General features: G+C 34.3%; 1 protein-coding gene across 1 annotated transcript in view; it reads right to left on the bottom strand.

Moving 5' to 3' along the window:
- Nucleotides 1-14,998: 14,998 nt before the first annotated feature.
- LOC131067434 (glutamate receptor 3.4) overlaps nt 14,999-20,659 on the bottom strand; it is a 70,242-nt gene continuing 64,581 nt past the window's right edge. Inside the window, exons 5-7 of the mRNA XM_059211127.1 lie at nt 16,240-16,271; nt 15,671-16,077; nt 14,999-15,510 (exon numbers count right to left, since the gene is read on the bottom strand). Coding sequence (XP_059067110.1) covers nt 15,142-15,510; nt 15,671-16,077; nt 16,240-16,271 — 808 coding nt within the window. The 3' untranslated portion in view covers nt 14,999-15,141. The remainder of the gene's footprint in view (nt 15,511-15,670; nt 16,078-16,239; nt 16,272-20,659) is intronic.

The following is a 20,659-nucleotide window of genomic DNA, read 5'->3' as shown; positions in this document are numbered from 1 at the left end:
TTTCATCATACCATAAAAATACACATCAGATAGACCTCTCTATTCTCAAGGGTCATTTAAAATATCAATAGCCCACACTTAATACCCCGTCAGCTCAAACAACCATGTCACCCCCTAGGGGTGTGCCCATTTTTTTGCCTTTGTCCAAAAATTAACTCAAAGAGGATTGCTCATCAATTGAATCGTTATCCTGGGAGATATATGGTGAGTTTCTTGGGGGCGGATTCTTCCCCACCCTTGCACTATGATATTAAAAATGTTTGGTAAAATTGACATGGCGAGGCCTCTTGTTCTAAAGTTCATAATCAGGCTTCCATTCGGTCTTCAATGATAAACTCCCTCGGGAGGCTTCCCAACCTTTAGAACAAATGCTTTATGTATCTTAAAGATACTAGGGGAAGGCTAATCATTGAGAAGCCTCCACATTTCATTATAGTGGGTTGGAATACTTGGTGATTAAATCATTCCCCACTTAGGTCATTCTCCTTTCACCGGTCTTATGGGCTTCTCAGGAGGGCAGGCGTGCTAAAGGATATTTCTTATTTTCTAAATTGAAAGAAAGATTTAAAATGGTGTGTTTGGATTTTTGATCACCCAATTAAGGGGAGAGCATATACCTAACACCTTCAAAACATGGAATACATGCTTTCTTTTTATCCAATATCACAATTGTTTTCTAAAATCTACCTTGGAGATGTTGCTCCAAAAGACATGTGATTCTTTTTAACCCAAGATAGAAATGTGTGAAGATAACAAAAACTTTTAACAAATGAGATCCTAGTCAGCCAAAGTAAATTCGCCAAATGAATCAACAACGATTTGCAAACTTTGAAAGCTTTTAAGATAGCAATGTGAGGTTTTTTTGAAGCTTCCAAATGAAATGTGAGGTTTGTTTTAAAATTTTGCAAGAAAGGTGAGTTCGTTTTACTAATTTTAAAAGTAAGCAAAGAAAACTAATCTAACTCCTCCTGCAAACAATTGTTAGATCCTACAACCAAATCAGTTAGCCAAAATCAAATCCTGATGGTGGGCTTCACAAGCCTAAATTCTGATTCTTTTACAAAAATATTTCTCTCTATCTTCTCTATGCGCTAAACTATGAGACAGATGCGCTAGGAAATGATGTCTACAAGCTAGAAAATAAAGCAAATGCGCTACTCTGGGACCTGGATGCACTAAGCTGGTGTTCTTATGTGCTATAATATCAGACAGATCTAAGCATTAATAAGATGATCCAATACACTGAAATATGGTTTATATGCGCTAAACAATACCATGTATGCACTAAAGTAAGCTATGGATGTGCTGACGAAACTTTCAGACACACTATTATGATATTTTGACGTGATCTTTATGTTCAACCTACAATAAAAATGATATTAGATTTGGGGACGTGCCCCATGGTGAGTGCCAAAAATGTGTGCTGGAATTTGTGGTGATCAAAATACTAAAATTTAGATCAAAAAGGCCAACATACCAATGAAACTTTTGAGTACAAAGATTAACTAACTTAAACTAGTTTAACCAAGCTAACTTCCCAAGATGTGTCTCATTGTTCTCTATCTCATAGGATCCCTAAAGCCAATTTTTTTCTCTCTGATCATTGAGCAAATGACTTTAGGAATGACAATTCTAAGAATGAGTGATATTATGATCTATATGCATGAATGCATTCTAAGATGTATATGATATGTTCAAACTATGATATTAAGCTAGGATGAAGATAATGATATGATAAAGATATTAACAAACTACACTAACATGATATACTAACATGGATATGATATGATATGAAATGTTCCTAAATGCTCAAATGTTATTCTAACAAAGAGAGGCTAAAATGCTTGATATAATTAGACTATAATGTAGATGCATAAAACTTGGATATGGAAAATGAGGAAAGTGAGCTCTATTTATAGAGAAAATAGGGCAATGGATGATTAATATTCAATAATCTTAATAATGGCTAGGATTGAAAGTTACTCAATCCATGTTTACAATTTTCACCAATGAAATGGTGACAATTGTCAACAAGAGATGGCTTGAGAGGAGATGCAAGAAGCATTAAATTCCCAAGAAGACATGAGGGTCACCTTAGGAGGTTGGGTTATGGTTAGGTTGTTGGCATATGATGAAGCGGTGATAATGTATGTTATCATTGATGTCAATAAGTGCTCAAGCAAGTGAAACATTATGCATTGGTATGAAGATCAGAAGTGGTTATGGTCAACCAGATGAGTGGATCGGTGTCGAGATTCACTAAGTGTGACTACCAGTTGGTAGTCTCAGTTCAGCTCTAGGGTTTCCGGTTTGGCTTGTGCGGTGCAATCGATGATGTTTTTTGATGAGTTAGTTAAGAACAAGGATAAGGACCAAGATGCCACGTCAGTTGTGTGCATGTGAAGGGTTTCTTTGAGGATCTTGTGCGTGAAGATCGAATGTATTGAATGTCTACCTCGGGAATGTGTGTTTTTCTTAGCGGTATGTGAAAAAGCATGTGATGGGTTACTGTTTTCCAGATGCGGTGAAGATTGGACTATGCAGAATGACTTGAGATCTGTTTTAGATTGTTTCATTCTATGTAATATATTTGACGGTCAGGATTGGACCGCTTGTAATTGTAAACCTAAAATGTTTAGGGTTTAGGGTTTATGCTACCGACCGAATTGTTGTCTATAAGGTCGATGAGATTTGTTATTGTAGTTGTTGGCAAAAGTTGTGTTTGTGTACGCATGTTGGAGATTTGATACTTGCCAAACCAGAGTGAGGAATCTATAGAGTGTGATTGCAGAAGAGACGAACTAGAAAGGATCTGCCTTAGCAAGGAGTGTTGTTATCAGATCGGAGTTTTACCTATTGTCTTCTAACCATTTCAATAGAAGGTAAATCCCTTGACTGGGTAGCTTTAACAGGCTTTGTTGTAAATCATCTAACCAGGTGACTCAAGTTTATTGAGTTCTTTAAATCCTCTAGCGAGGTAACCTTTAACAGGGTTTCAACTTTTAACAGGGTATTTAGCCATCCCTTAATTAGGTGATCCCTAACAGGATCGGTTCCTAACAAAACCTTTATTGTAAAGTCTTTAACCAGACTAGGCTCCTAACAGAGTGAACTTCAAAAGAGTTCACAAACAATCTTGTGGGTATTCATCCCCACCATGGTTTTTCCCATTTGGGTTTCCACATGAAAAATCTGTGTGTTATGGGTTGTGAGTTTTTCATGTGATGATTGAGTGGTTTTTGATTAAGTTAGATATGCATGCATTGTCAAATGGTTGTGGTTTTTATTGGTATAACTCATGCATGATTAAATTGGTGAAGTAGCTATCAAGATTTGAGATCTGTTGAATGTTGTCTGAAGTATTTCTGTTTAACCAGTATTGCTATGGTTAAGTACAGTGGTGAAGACAACCGGTTATATGTGTTTTGATTTGTCAAGGTGTCAGAGCAAGTTTTTGTGTGTACCGATTCACACGCCCCCCCTCCCCCCCTCTCAGTACCGGTTAGGACCTTAGTAGCTCATCAATATTCATCATAGGTTAGGGTCATCCATTGGATAAAGATTTTACCCAAAGGGTAAACTCTTATGCAAGGGTTAGATGGGATAACTAGGGTCAAAGTCATGAGTGCTTTGATGAGACCCCTGAGTTAGATGAAGGTTAAGTTAGGGATAAATTCTCTAACCATGAGGGAAGGTTGGATTAACCATTAATGGTTAAAAAGACTTTGGGAACAAGCCTTACAAATTTGGGGAACTCAACAAGTTCACTTGTTGAAGGAATAAAGTATTTAATGCATTTAGAAGACTTTCTTTCAAATTTGAGAAGCGACCTCCCCAAATTTAGGGATGTGATATGATTGGAAGAGTTAAGGCTAATTGATTGGGATTAGATAGGTTCTAGAAGAATGTTTAGGAAAGTGGAAAATGTAGGAAGGTGCAAGTGGGAGAAAATAGAATTTTAATTAAAATAAAAATGTTTTATTTCAACTAAAATAGAAGCAACTTGCATTTGTAAGAAAATCCAAGTGAAGGGAGGGTTTATAAATAAATTTGATTTATTTATATGCAAGGATGATTTTAATTAAATGCAAACTTAATTAAAATGGAGAAAGGGGATTTAATTAAATATAGTGATTTATTTAATTAAAGGCTAGAAAGGAGTTAGATGAATTTAATTAAATAAACTGAAGAATTCATTTAATCAAATAGATGAAAAATGGAGAAATTAATTAAATAAGATTAATTAATAGGGGGATGTGGTTTAAATAAATATTAAAAAATTATTTAACTAGGTGGTCAGATTTATACCTCTACAATACCCTAGGAAAACCATTTTGAAAAAACCTCCTCCATATTATGAATCAATTATATTATTAGCTTAACACAAAATGAATACAATGCAAATCTAGGTTCAAGCCATTGCATGAGATTACACCTACATATTTGAAGATATTTCAATAGAATAACATAACCTACAAAATTGAACAATCAAACCTCTATGTCAAGCACTCAAAAAATAGTAGTAGTAGTACATAAAACCATCAAATGGTAATTATGAAATAATGAACTAAAGCACCCAAAATTTGGTGCTCAAATTCCTAGTCAAAATCCAACACCCAAATTTTCTAAGATGAGTCCACAAGTTAAAAATGATGTATTCCTTACATGTCATAAGTTTTCATAGCATCATCATTATTCACTCACCCACATACACACTATGTTTTGGATCCATTATCTTCATTCAAACATGTCTTATGACATGTCATAAAATGTGCCATGAGTTGGTAAACAAGTGGATTTTTAGTTTGGAAAGCCAAATGGGCCATTTTTAAAAAATTGAAGATATCAAAGTAAACTTTGACAACAAAACGTCCCAAGGTTGGTTTTGACATGTTTTGAGGCCAAGATTGACCACCTAAAGCCAACAAATTATATATTTTTGTTATTAACATTACGGTGCAAGGTTGAGACACCTTTCCTAATAACATTTGCAAAACACACAATGATATAATTTTGTTTCGAACATTGAAAGCTACGTAAAACAATGACTCCCACAACTCCCACCCACAAGGCAATTTCAAATTCCTCCAATGACTCTCCCTCGCAAAGGCCTCTATGTTTGCTCCTACAATGGTCGCCTTCGATGCTACTTTTTTCTCGCCCCTCTCCCACAGTGTTGGGGTGGTTGGTGCCATTCTTGGGGGTGCTCCCCACATGGAGCCTGCTCCCTGGGGGAACTCTCCTGTCCAGGACTTGCCATCCTTTGTGTTGGGTGCCACTAGTTCGTTCCCTCCACCACTTGCAGAGGCTCCTGTTATCATCAGCTCTCTAGCTTCTAGCGATGCTTCTTAGTCGACTATTGTTGTTGCTGCTAGTTTGCCCAAACCTGCTGACATGCGTTTCTTTGCTCGTGTGGCTCGAACTGCCACCCAACCCTTGAAGGGGGTTCCTCCCCTTCCCTGTGCCAAATCCTCCCCTATGGTAAACAACATTGGGTTCTACCAATGTTGTGCTCTTGTGTGTAGATTATCTGGGCTCTAGCCTTCTCTACCGGACCTACATCACTAGGTAAGTGACTCTTGGTGACCTTTAGTGGCTCACAATACTGAGCTTTTCCCCTGTGATAAAGGCTTTTTTATTGCTTCCTTCACATCTTTGGTTGATTGAGATTTGGTTTTGGGCATGGTGTGGACTTGGGGAGTGCACTCCCTCTTTGTTAAGCCTTGGTTTACCTCCTTGAACCCTCTCACTAAACCGCTTATTGTGCATCTAGTTTGGGTCCACCTCATCAATATCCCTCTTCACTTTTGGGAGCACTCTTGTTATGAGGCTATTGGTAACTCTATTGGTTGTTTCTTGAAGGTCGATGAAGCTACATCCTCATTGGACCACACTACCTTTTCCCGCATCCTTGTGGATATTGACTTCTCCTCACCTCTCCCTGGAGATGTAGTTCTTATGGTGGGAGATAGACCTTGGACACAACTGTTGGATTTTGAAGGCCTCCCCTTTCGTTGTAGGAGATGCTTCTCTACGGGTCATCTTGCTTCAGACTCCTCCATTTCACACCACAAAGGTGTTTCTACTTGGTGGAGGAATGCTACTATTGATCACTTAACAGTCAATGCTCTGGACTCTACTCCTGTTGACTCCTCCCATGAGGATGATATCCCCTCTCAAGATGAGGTCGTGCCCCTCATGGCTACTGTTGCCCCTGTGGCTCCTTTTGTGGCCTCATTTCTTGAGGTCCCCACTACAGCTTCTCTTGTTCTGCAACCATCTTCTATTGTTGAACTTGCTTCTGGTGCTATTTCATCACATCTTGTTGTTTCTCTTCAACAACCTCTTGCTATTTTGTTGCAACACCCTATTGACTCTTTTGATTGTAACCTTGCGGGGTCCCTTCCAATTGATCTCTCCTTTGATGGTCCCAATGACAACATCACCTGGACTATGGTTTCTCACAAGCGGAAGGGGAAGTCTTCTCCCCTGCCACAAATCCCTGGCTGCCCCTCGCCCCCCTACCTTTTCAGGGTTTGTGTGGCTCTCTGCTCCTTGATTGGGGGTCTTAGTTGTTTTCCGGTTGGATAGGTTTTCCTTTGCCTATCTGACGGGGTATGGTTCTTGTTGCCTCTAGGTTGTTGTTTTGTTGCCAACATCATTTCTTGGTGTTGATGTTTTCAGTTGATAATTTTTTACTATGTTAAGGGTCAGCGCCCTAGTTAACGTTGCTTTACTAATAAAAAACATTTGCAAAGCACAGTGAAAATAAAAATAAAATTAGAAACATCAAATTTTCTCCACCAAATTAGATTGTACCATTTTGGATTAATTCTTTTAGAAAGATGCGGATGCATCATAGTTGCTTGAAAATTCTTCTTGATCCTTGCATAGTCTAAACTTGACTCTTTTTTAATATTTTTCTACTCTGAAAGTTCTTACACACCCTTACAATTATCATAATAACTTATGATGATTACAAATTACCAAATACAAAATAATTATTCTAAATTAAATATGATAATTTACAAAATGCATAACGCTAATTCCAATAAACAAAATCATAGATAAAAACCACCCATAAAAATTCCAATACCCATTCAAAAAGACCACTATATAAATAATTCACTCCATGTATATGGATGCATATACACCTTACAAGATTTTAAATGTGCAATAGACTTCATGGAATGTAAGTTATATTATCTATATACATTTGGAAAAGCATGGCAGTACAATTTCATCATGAAATTAGAAAAAACTGAGACCCTCTATGATGGTTATTATCTTTAATATTATGGCCAATTCTGATGCTTCAAAATTTAGTTTATAAGATTTAACTAAATCCAAATACGAAAGAAGTATGGTTATTAATCTAATATAAGATTTGTAATTGGGAAAACAATTATTTAGGAAATTCATTATAATCAATCCATTCTCTTTTTATATAAAACTCAACTTCTCTGGATGCCAAGGTCAAAATTCAGCTATGTGAAACCAATTTTTCCAATGGCTACCTTCTCAGCGTTGGCCTATTTTTTCATTTATTTAATGGGTTATATAAGAAACATGTCATAAAAGCCTTTATTATTTATCACGAGGTGGATTATTTTTGTGCATTGGTATACATACTCTGAATTTTTTCCTTATAGTGGTTTCTTAATATTCATTGGCTGGTGTCCTCCTCAGATATTATTATTGGTTTATATATTAAAGTTAGATGGATACAGGTCTTAATAATTGTTATGATGCAGTATATATAGTATTTCAATTAAATATATTGTAAGAAATATTACTCAAAATAAGAATTGAGCAATTTTTTTCTAAAATATCAATATATGTTCAGAACTATATGAGTACTTCTACCATTCGAGGTGAACATAATATTTTTCACTTTAGTTGCAATATAAGAAAATTTGATGAAATTGAGGGACTCTTTGAAATAAAATATATACTATTTAAATTACTTACATGTCCATATGTTTCTAATAACTACCCTTTTTGAGAATGAACACAAGTCAAATAGATTTCAGTAATACATCCTCATTCTTACTCATTGGTGCCTAAGTTACCATAAATACAAGTCCATGTCATTTATATGTATTGCCAACTACACATTTTCCTATACTTGCTCTCACATTCACTTGACATCTTCCAATCAATAAAAATACTTACACAAATTAGATGGCGTAAGGCTTCTTTATCAAACTTAAAAACAAATCAGCATAATTCAGAACAAATTGTTTGAAATTTCATACACATATTTCAAATTCAAATATAATGGCTCTAATCCTTTATAATATTAACAATTCAAATTCGAATATAAAAAATCTCTTTTACTGCATAAATTTTTTTAAAAATATTGATTCTATCAGAGAAATTGTTTACATGTCCATTTCACAAGGCGGTCCATTATTGTTTTTACATTGGGTACTTTGCTGAAAGGAAAAGGAATACCCCAAAAAGACCTTTGAGAATTAGTATGAACCTTTAGTATCTTTAGTTTCTTGTTGTTGGTGTAATTATTTATTCATGTTGGATATTATTACACCTTACTTAAGTTTACTTAGGATAATGCATTTCATAGTAGTTTGGGTATGAGACACTCGGGTGTTTGTACCACATTGGGATAGTGTGTGTAGGAGAATTTCCACCTTTTGTGGTCTTATCTTGTTGTTACATTCCACATTCGGTGGATGACCCACCTCATGTGGAATATTGTTTCTCCTAGCTACCCCTACTTATCCCTACCTACCCTTGTTTCTCATTGAGCCACATGTCATGTATGTGTGCTCACATATCCATATAGCCTTGCCTATATAAGAAGGCTCATATTCATTGTATGAAACAACTTTGATCATTCATCTATTGACGAGAATATAGTTTATTCTTGTCCTATATTTTGTTTCTCTATTTTGTACTTTTCATTGAGCTCTTGATCTTGGCAAAATCTCACACTTTTAATTAAATATTTAATGTCATACAAGAACATACTTCTATGCCTTTAAAGTGGAAACATACATAGTTAATTACCCATTGCATTAACCCTTTGAAGAAAGATAATTTAGCTCATAGATCTATGCCAATTTCAATAGCATAACCACATGTAAATTAATAATTTAAAACATGAAAGAAAGAAGAACTAGATAGAAGAGAAGAAACGCCAATATATGCGGGGAAAACCTTTCAAGTAAAAGATCCCACACTCCAAAGCATCAAACCGATGTATTAATTTACAACAAATAAGTTACTTTAAGTAAAAAATCCCACGCTCCAAAGTGTCGAATTGATGTACCAATCTACAACAAGTAAGTTACAAATATAATTGCAAGCTCACATCCTTAACATGGAATTTAAATCTTGCTCTTCTTTAGAGATACATAGACAACATGCAACAATAGCTCTCTTCAAATTGTCATCCACTAATAAAATACAACTCAAACATATAATGCTTTATTAGCTAGGTGTCAAAGAAAGCAACGCAAAAAAGTTGAATAAGCACATCATCAATGACTCTAACTTCACCTTGCATATCCAAACAAAGCTATCCTCTTCCTTGGGTGTAAATATTCAAGAAAGTAATTTCTATCCTTAAAAGTTAACATAGCATTGAAGAAAAGATAAAAGAAAAAAACTAATTTCTTTGCTTTTCCTATTCAAAAATAAAAACTACACAACAGGTCTGGTTTCAAAACATAGGAGATTGTCAAATTTGTTTTTATCTTTAATAGGAAATCTTTGACTTCAATCCCTTAAATAATAGACTTCTAAAGTAGGCAACCGTTTTCTAAAATATAGGGATTACACCATATTTGCTTTCCTACACAATAGGAAACATGCCATTGATTTCACCTGCCATGTAGGATGCCACCTTTCCAAGAATATCCACAAAATGAATGGTAGAAATATACAATTTAGGGTACACAAATATGCACCAAAATAATTAATTGAATTAATTATCAATGTTAGGAGTAAAAAATCCCAACATTGTAATATATCTTGTGTAATTTCCAAAACTCGTCATGTGCATCTCTTGACTAATAGGTTTAACAATTAAATGTATAATCTTAATATTTCTATAGTTTACAAGTTGTATATTTATAGGTATTTGTTTAATTGTATATACTTTATACAAATTTTTCATCAACTATATAGAAATGTAAAAAAATCCAATGTTTATGTTTACAAATTATCCACTTGTATGTGCTTCTGTAAAAATTAATATACAATTTTATTACATATATAATAAGATGTTCTCTCTTGAAAATTTTACAATGATATATATTGTTGAAGGTTTTATTTCTATTGACTATTAAATCTAAACTTTATAAAGAAAACAAAAAGATCTAATTTAAATCCTTAATTTTCCTATCCTAACAATCCATTAAAAAATGGAAATATAAAACACACGTCTCAAAAAATAAATTCCATGAAAAATTACCAAAAAAAACTTAGCAAGGGCAAACAACATATGGATAGATAGAGATTTAGACTAAAAATGCTCAATTTCTTAAGTAGCATCTTAATAATCGCTCTAGAATAGTTAGAATTAATGTTGGGTTGAAGACAATAATTTTGTAGGCAGATTTGAATGTTTACAATTTCTTTAATTTTAATAGATTTTTCTGTGAATTTACTCAAATTTGAAAATCTAAATGTAGTAAAATAATTGAACGGATTCTAAAAGAATTAATGATCACAAATAGAAAAAAAAAATACACACAATAAATTATATAGAGATTACATGATTTGTCAATTTGGCTACATGCATGGGAAAGGTGGGCACAACATCTTTATTGTTGAATAGGAGCAAATACAAATCATCTTCCAGATTATGATTAACAATCCCAAATATATAGAAATGATTTGAGAGACAACATAATTGAAGAGACATGAAATGTGGAGGGGCAAAGCCCATTGGACTTCACATACCCAACACTAAATTGTAGACGTGAGATTAACTTAAATTTTTCTATGCAGGGACTCAAGAAGCATGGTGAAAGTGGTGTCAAAGTTGATGATCAACCCCCCACTCCATTACCAAATGCAGTCAGGCTTGAAGGGTTCTTGAGCCGGTGTCCTCATATGCTGATTCTTCCAAACCCAAGCAGTAGAAATATGGTTATAATTGTTGATCATGGGTGTGTAGAGTCTCTAAACGTAAGAGGGATCGAGACGGAATGGCTTAAACTACACACCCTAAGCTTACACTTCTAAGCTTAAAAGTGTTAAACACTTAAAGTTGACTGACATTTTCTAAACTTAATATTTTGCTTAATGTGTGTGGTCACACTAAAAATACAATTCTAGACTTTAAAGTGTTAAACACTCATAATTGACTAACAATCTCTAGACTTAATATGTTGCATCGAACCAATAAAGCCTCTCCTCCCCACTTCTCCTAATAGGGTCGCGGTAAGGGAAGGCTCTTCCTGCCAAATCTAGCATCCTTGCACACCAAAAAGTGAATATCCCTAATCAGTTCACCCAATAAACTGTCATCCTCGTAAGCATGATAGAATGTGGGGCATGGGTTTTTGGCGAGTCTCCATGTTTAGAGAAACTAATGGGCATCCAGCCAGTATGCAGAGATCATTCAGATTGTCTGAGAGTTATGAATGGCAGAGCATGATTCGTCTCTCGTTGAATTACAATCAAATGAAGAGAATATGGGGATGCATAAGGCTTCGCACATGACACATTCCAATGAACATTTTGAAGAATGGGTTGAGTATGGTACTCTTACAAGGTCACTTCCTGCATCCACAACTTTAAATATCTGTGGCGATGCGCAAGAGGGAATTTGTAGTCACTTGCTGCTTTCAGATGTAGAGAATGGTGTACTTGCTGCTTTCAGATGTAGAGAATGGTGTCTTGGAACGGTTTAAATCATGTACATTAAGTTTATATTTCTAAACTTAAAATGTTAGACATTCAGAATTGATTGACATTTTCTAGGTTTATTGGAACTGCTTAAATTACATACATTAAGTTTATATTTTTAAATGTTAGATATTCAAAGTTGATTGACATTTTCTAGGCTTAATATGTTATTTAATGTGGTCACACTAAGAATACACTTCTATACTTAAAAAGTGTTGAACATTCAGAATTGACTAACATTCTCTAGACTTAATATGTTGCTTAGTGTGTGGTTTAAAGCTGACCTGATTTCTTCTCCCATGATGATGGTGACAAGTGAAAATAGAATACTATAAGAAACAAAAAGAAACAGAGAAACAGAAAAATAGATAAAAGTCATATCGGAACTCATGTTTGAGTTTCTCTTCCAATCTATGTTTTTATCATGGTATCAGAGCAATATCATAGGATTATGTGAGTAGGCTATCTGGCTGCATGTAGGTGTGAGGGAGTGCAATGCTGCTGCTAGAAGTGTCCAACGCTGGGGAAGAAGCAGTGCAGATTAAGGAGATCATGGAAAGCCTAAAGGCAGAGAGATCCTGGGAGAGAGAGAGGAGTCATATTAGAGCTTATATTTGAGTTTCTTCTCCTCCGATCCATGTTTGGCATGTTCTTCTCAGCCTAATAGAGCTCCTGTTATTAGAAATCTTCAGCAATTCAAAACGATTCTGGTGGATTTGTGAATGTTTGTAGTGCAAAATTATTAAAGCCATCCAGTTAGCACTTTGAAATGATTACTTAAGAATTAGTGACACTAACTTCAAACATTAAATCAAATAAATAGATATAAATATGTTGAAATTTTTATGAAAATTCAATTTACTATGGAAGATCTTGATATACACAAAATTAGAATGGGTGCAGATGTAACTTTTAAATTAAAATATCGTTAGTGTAAGTTGATTAATATATGCATATAGTATGTTTAAGAGTAAGACATATTCAACTCTCAAATCAATTAAAATGAACTAATATTTTTAATTAGTATAAATATCTTAAATACATTTATCTAAAAACATTTAAAAATATCATTTTTTTATTTTTAAAGATTTTACAATGAATTTATTTTGTTTATATTTGAAAAATAAAATTATTTACTTCAAGAATTATTTTATTTTACTTTAAAATTATTTAAGACTTTATTTATATTATTTGTTAAAGATTTCATCAAAATCGCTACTTCACAATCTATAATGTCTGGCTTGTGAATGACATATGTTACTAGCACCCCTTTTTAAAAAAAAAATCTATGTAAAATAATATAAAGGTGTTCATTTTGATTAATTTCTCATAAGCTAATATTGATGTATTTGCTTCACTAGAATGAACAATTAAAAGTTAATTTTTAACTTTTACTATAACATTTTTAAATGATCTATGTTAAATGTTGAATACAAACAAAAATATTTAATATATAACTCTTGTACTAGGGAAAGGAAGAATGACAAAAGAAAATAGCATTGGTAGAAGATAGATTAATCAAAATCCCTAAAAAAGATGCATAAGTAATTCCCCATCAAGTGCCTTTAATAAAGTATTAAATTCTTATCATTAAAGAAAACATTTAGAAGAAATGTTTCAACATAAGGACATGAATGAGAAAGGTGCCCAAAACAATCAATCTATTCAAGCAATTGTAGCTGTTAAAATTTAATACAAACTTTATTATGATTTATTTATGTATATGCAATTGTCATACTCTACCCTTATTGTATATGCAACAATTAATCCACCTAAAATTCAAAATTTGATAGAAATTGTGCACTTAAAATAGAAGAAATTATAATTGATCTTCATAAAGAATATCTTCAAGGTAAAAAGATAACGAAGACATCCCATGTCTATCAATACTCCACGCATTTATGCAAGATTTCATTACAACAAAAAATAAATTAAAATAAAGGGCTTATCATATATGAATGATAGAATTTTTGCTTCTATCATTTCTATAAATAAAAAAGGCATTCTGCATGTTGTTTGATCAATCAATAGTTTTAGATCAATCTATAGTATCAAGAATGATGAATCTATAGAGAATGATATCCTCAAAGCTTGCATTTATTTTGTAGTAATGCATGGAATAAGAAGAATTTGAAAGAGATTACAAAAATCCATGATTTTTTATTTGAATTTGAAAAGAAGAATGAAATGAAGTGATGATTACAAATCTTATTGCGTGGGCTTTCTATGAGAAAAGAAAGGAACACAGGAATGTCAAAAGTCAGTAAAAATTAAAGCCTCTTGATCAAATGGCAAAACGAAAAAACCTATTTCTTTAAGGGTTTATGTCCATGAATTGTGGCAAAAAGAAAAAATAAACACTTCAATGTTTTTCAAATAATGCACTCCACCTACAAACCTCAATCACGAACATGTTGTGAAACTATCTAATTTGTAAATACAAAGCAAAATGTAAGATACAATTGTAGCCATGACCAATTTATACAACTTCAATGTTATAAAATACATATAATGGACATGATTATGTTCAACTTTTGAGAGAATTCAACATGATCAAATCAAAATATAGAATGTATGCCTCTACTTGTGATACTCAACATAGTGTCACCCACTTAATAATATTCAATTTTCTAAGATTATATTTATAACACACCTAATGAATTTCTTTAAATTGCTAATGCCTCCTTGCATTTATCAAACTCTTTTCAAATAATAGATGATATTGCCGTGGTTTCTTTTATATAGAATTTTATCTTCTACATAATTGATATATTTCTATTTTTTTTTTTAAATAACTTTTAAATATTTTTGTTTCTAAAACAAACAAAAAATGTATTTACATTTTTTATTTTCTTGTTTTTAAAACAAAACATATTGTCTTTAAAAAATATAATAGAATTTCCATTTTTCTATTTTTAAAACAAAAAATATTACCTTTATAAATTATAATAATGAAAAGGATAAAAAAAAAATGTTACCGACAGAAGTTTTTTATTAATATGTATCTGACCTAATTAATCAATCAAAGATAAAATTCTCATATGAAAAAGAAACTATCAAAGACAATAAGTGTGATCATAGTATCAAAAATCTTTACTAAAATTAACTTAGCGAATCAACAGATAAAAATCCTTTCTATTAATTGGAAAAAGCTCGAGAAATTTCAAAATGCTGTACAATTCATAAAAGTGCAAATAGCTCGCCATTTTTTTGCAGAGTTTTGTTAGCATGAATTATCTATGACCATGGCAGCCACTATCAAGTACTGCTCTGTGAGGATGTACTATCACTTTTCTTAATCTGTTTTTCCACACAAACGAAATAAAGAAACCTTATCAGAACACTCCTGTTCTGTGAACCATCAGGAGTACTTGGACGATTCCTGAATTGAATAACTGAATAACAAACGAAAGCAAGAAGAGCAGCAAAGGATGTCACGCCCATAATCAAGAAAAGACCCCAAAAGTTTGTCAGACCAAGCTGATTGGGTCCTTCTTGCTCGGCATGTGAATTACAGCTACTTTTACCCAACCATTTATCATGAATTCGCTGGAGTTCTCCGGTCTCTGAAAGGTTCAGAATTGCAGTTGATATGTCCATTCCTAGTGGAGAGCCCTTTTGGAAAACCTGTCAAACAACATAAAACAAAAAAAGAACAAAACCACAATTCAGAATTTTCAGGAAAAGTGGAAAATTAGTATCTGAAATGCAAAACACAACTTATAAAAGACTGTGATCATTGCCAGAAAAAACAATGGTTGTGGGCAAAAAGGAAGTGAATACTTACAAATCCCCATGACGCTTTGGTGAATGGCTGACCAGCTATTTTAAAACCACACCGGTTTTCTAAGAAGATTTTGATAGCTGGAAGCTCATCTACAACTGCTCCCACACCTCCTCTGCTTGGTCCTTCCATCAAAGCATTAGCATAACTTTCAGGAGATTCAAGACCAATAAGTCTGGATTGAGCTATATTAAGCTCCTCTGACAAATAGATTTTAACGAAGGACCCACTTAAATATCCTATTGGGACATTGCTTGATATTAAATCATCAATTCCTTTGATTGTGGGTGAAAGCTGTTGCACGGTAAGGATTGAGGTCAAACTTGCTGTGTAACTTGAATTGATGATTAAAACTACAAACAGCCATATGATTAAAACCGTCCGTGCAAGGCAGCTCACAACTTGTTCTCCTGCATCAGTCCCATATTATTTTTTCTCAGATTTTATACCTCATCAATCATTGTAAGTAGAAAACTTGGAGACAAGCACCGATTTTGGTTGTCACCTCTAGTACTTAGTAGAACAAAGAAGCTCAGTAAACAATAATTAAAGCAGAAAGTTACCAAACTTACTATGGGAAAAAAACATTGTTGAGAAGGAGAACCTGTGCAGAATCATTACACAATGTGGTAAGATGTCCAAGTTTTCATAATTTCATAATATAAATTAAAAGCATTCCTAATAAATAATTTGGCATTCCATTGAAAGATATAAATGTAATGTAAGACCTTAAAGATTTAAAAAATCTAATATAGGTTTTCAGAAACAATCTGAATGGTGTGAAGGTCGCTTTGCTATGTGCCCAAACATAACAGATTTTCTATATGATGTAAATAACCCATCTAACTATGAAGCTTATCTTTTATGACATGCTCATTAATTATGTATGTTGTGGTAGCTAGTGGTGATGGGTAGATAATTAATCTGGATAGATGACCACTACTCTCAATCTGTTAGGCAGCTTATATAAGAAGCTAATCAATTTGCCCAAGAAGAAAACGAAGGAAAGAAAAGGCAGAATGGAGAGGAGGACAAGGCCATTAAATCACAAAACTTACTGTACACTTGGAAGGAGAAGAATTGTCAAATGAACCACTGCAGACAAACAGGAAGATGAAAGGAAACGACGAGGACAGAACAATATCTTAGAAGAAAGAAGAAAGCCACCAGAATGAATTGCTTCATGGCAATTTGCAGTTAATGTTGTACCTATACTGATGTAAGGGGATGAAATCCACCTCAATACAACCTGAAACTATCGTCAAAACACTCCAGCAATCCAATATATAGCAGCAATTAGATGGATTCAAACATCAAACCTATGCAAACAAACTCATTGAAATTGGAAAAATGTTTTACAAAACAATTAGCCAAGTCTATTGGCTTCTCAATACAATATTCAAATCTGATTTGGGTCTGATCATAGACCTGCAACAATGGTGTTTTATCATCCGCAAATGGCTTCTCAAAGCCTGCCTTCAAGGTCTACTCCAAAACTGCACCTGCAACAAAAACGAGTTATTCAACCCTCCAAAACCAAAAACTTCACCCAACTCTCTGACCAAAAAATTCTCTGCCAGGAAATGGTACGCCCAGCATAAAAGAGGCACCCAAAGAAATCATTAATTGCCCCAAAAAAAACTAATTGGAGTTTCCCATCTTCGAGCCATTTTGGGACTCCACTCCTCACAAATCCATTCCATCCCACTACTACCATTTTGGGAGTCTTTAATGAGCCGGCCAAACTTGAAGCTTCCCCTCCTCCATGTGGATGCCCACAACCATGGTAGAAAAAAGTTTCTTGAGTTGCACTCAAACACATTTGTAGACCCTATGCCTATATTGGATCTATCTCTCTTCTTTGTTCACTAGAATTCTCCTATTCATTACTTCCTGCAATCTCACAATTTTATCCCCTTTCATCCTACCAACACTTCTAACATTCATAACATTCAAAGTATCAAATTTACTTCCCACCAACGAAGTCTATTAAAACCAGAATAAATAATTGAATTCATACCTTCTTCAACAAAACAAATGTCTTCCTTTACCGCTTTTGCTGTTTTAGCTTTTCCCTCTCCTTCCACCTTGTCACCTTTACGAAAATTCACTGTTTCAATGGCTTCAGAAAGACATACTATTGCTGCCACCTAGTTTCTTTCACTCAAAGCAGTGTTAGTACAACAATCAAGAGATTCAATTTCCTCATTTCCTAACAAGGAATCAAGATCACTAATAAAGGTGCTTTCATTTGTACTATTCTCAAATAAAGATTCATTAGAAAACCCTTCATTTAGCTCTACATCATGTTCCTCAAATTCAATTTTATCAAAGATATCTACTGTTGCAACAAATTTCTCTATTTCTTCATCCTCATTCTCATCAAAGGAAATAGTAGAATCTGATCTGACCTCACATTCTATTGCAACCTTTGTTTTATCTGAAATCAACTCATTCCCTTTTGCTTCAAACTGAATTAACAAATCATCTTTTTCCACTTCTTCTTGGTTAGTTTTATCAAAACAAACATGTTCTTGCTTCATACCATTTAAAAACTTGATGTCATCTACTAAACAAACCCTTGCACTGCTGCATACCTTTTCCATTACTCACAATGGCTTCAACTTGTGTTTGATTCCATCTTTCATCAATGAGCGTGTATTAGCATGCCCATCGTGCACTGCTCTCCTATCAAATTCCCAAGGCCTCTCTAAAAAAACATGACAAACATTCATAGGCATAATATCACACATTATCTCATCATAATACTTTCCAATATTAAATTTTAACAAGATTTGTTTGTTGACCAAAACCTTCTTATCATCTTGTAGCTAGGCTATCCTATACAGATGCAAGTTGTTCCTTCTCTCTAGCTGCAATTTACTTACCATCTCTTTGGAAATGAGATTGTCCATGCTTCCACCATCTATGATAACATTACATACCTTGTCTTGACACTTGCATCTTGTTCTAAATGGTTCTTTCTTTGAACAAGTTCATACAATAGGACTCTCTTGGTGATTAGCACTTCTCCATTTTCAGCATCCTTTGATTGTGAAGATTCAACCTCCTCATTAATATTTGCAACTCTTGCTTTTTGCCCCCATTTCTTCTCCTTAAGTTTCCATGTTCTGGACATTCATATGCTTGTGTCCTCCACACTCAAAACAAGTTGCTATGTAATTTCCTCTTCCAAACCCTCTACTCAATCTTCCTCTTCCTATAGAATCTTGTTCATGAGGGTGTGAATCATTTTTCCTTCGATTTTTATTGTTGCCACGGTCTTCACTTTTCAAATTTTAATCCTCATCTCAATCATCACATGATCTTCCCTCTTTCTTTTCATCTTGGCCTCTTCCTCTTTGCTTGTTCTCAAATCTCTTATTCAATCTTTCTTAAATCTTCAAGGCAAACTGGTTTGCATCTTCCATTGTGTAAACTCTCACCAAAACCATCTCTTCTTGTATGCATGGCCTCAAACCATTAATGTATCTTGCAACCTTCTCCTTGGTAGCTTTAAAATGTCCTATTCTATCAAGATCCTATGAAACTCCTCTCTATACTCCTTCACTGTTTTGGTTCCTTGTTTTAAACCTTGCATTTTCTTGAGCAAATCTAATTCATAATCCACTAGGATGAATTGTCTTTTCGTCTTCTTCACAATTCTATCCCACTTAGTAATTTCCTCCTTGCCTCTCCTTCCTCTTTCCAATTGAACCCCTCTCCACCAAATTGAAGCATGTCCTTTCAATCTAGGTTTTGCAAATCTCACTCTATTAGGGTCTTCAACCTCTTCAAATTCAAAATATTATTCCTTGTCATTGATCCAATCCACTAACTCTTCAGGAATCAAATTTCTATTGAATGTAGGAACATCAATTTTTGGTCTCTTTCCTATTCTTGACAATACCCTCAACAAAGGATTATTCACAACTATTGTTGCTGCTTCATCTTCTTCACCACTTGTATCATTGACATTTTCTATAGCTTCATCCTCTTCACTCCCAGGGTCTCTCCTTTTAGAAAAACCTCTTTTAACTTCTTCTTGTATTGCTTCAACTTGCCTTCTCAAGGTTCTGAAATTTTCACCATGGACAACATTTGGAGGATTTCCACCTCCACTTCGAACTCTACCTATACCCCGACCTTGTGGGGTTCCTCTTGCATACATTTTTCTCAATACCCACAAGCTCAATCCTAGTGCAAACTGCCTCCTTCTAGTGAATCTACCTATACACTCATAATCACCTTGCTCTTATACCACTGATGTAAGGGGATGGAATCCCCCTCAATACCACCTGAAACTAACTTCAAAACACTCAAGCAATCTGATCTATAGCAGAAAGTTAGATGGATTCAAACATCAACCTTATGCAAACAAACTCATTGAAATTCTCATTGAAATTGGAAAAAGTTTTACAAAACAATCAGCCAAGTCTATTGGCTTCGCAATACAATATTCAAATCTGATTTGGGTCTGATCATAGACCTGCAACAATGGTGTTTTATCAGCAGCAAATGGCTTCTCAAAATCCTTCCTTCAAGCTCTCCTCCAAAACTGCACCTACAACAAAAATGAGTTATTCAACCCTCCAAAACCAAAAACTTTGCCCAGCTCTTTCCTTGCAAAAATCTCCCTTTGACTAAAAAATACTCTACCAGGAAATGCTACGGCCAGCATAAAAGAGGCACCCAAAGAAACCATTAATTGCCAAAAAATACACCCTGATTGGAGTTTCCCATCTTCGAGCCATTTTGGGACTCCACTTTTTACAAATCCGTTCCATCCCAATGCTACCATTTTGGGAGTCTTTAATGAGCCGGTCAAACTTGAAGCTTCCCCTCTTCCACATGGATGCCCCTGCATCATATACCTAAGGTCAAGAAAGCTATTAGAGGTAGATTTAGCCATAATTTTGGGTTTACAATTAAATCCATCAGAGTCCTTAGTCAACTTTGTTCCTGCCAACAGTTCTAATCTAGTTGTAGATT

The sequence above is a fragment of the Cryptomeria japonica genome, chromosome 9 (genome assembly GCF_030272615.1).
Source record: "Cryptomeria japonica chromosome 9, Sugi_1.0, whole genome shotgun sequence".
Lineage (NCBI taxonomy): Eukaryota > Viridiplantae > Streptophyta > Pinopsida > Cupressales > Cupressaceae > Cryptomeria > Cryptomeria japonica.
Note: the sequence above shows the minus strand (reverse complement) of the source record. Positions and strands in the feature narration are given on the sequence as shown.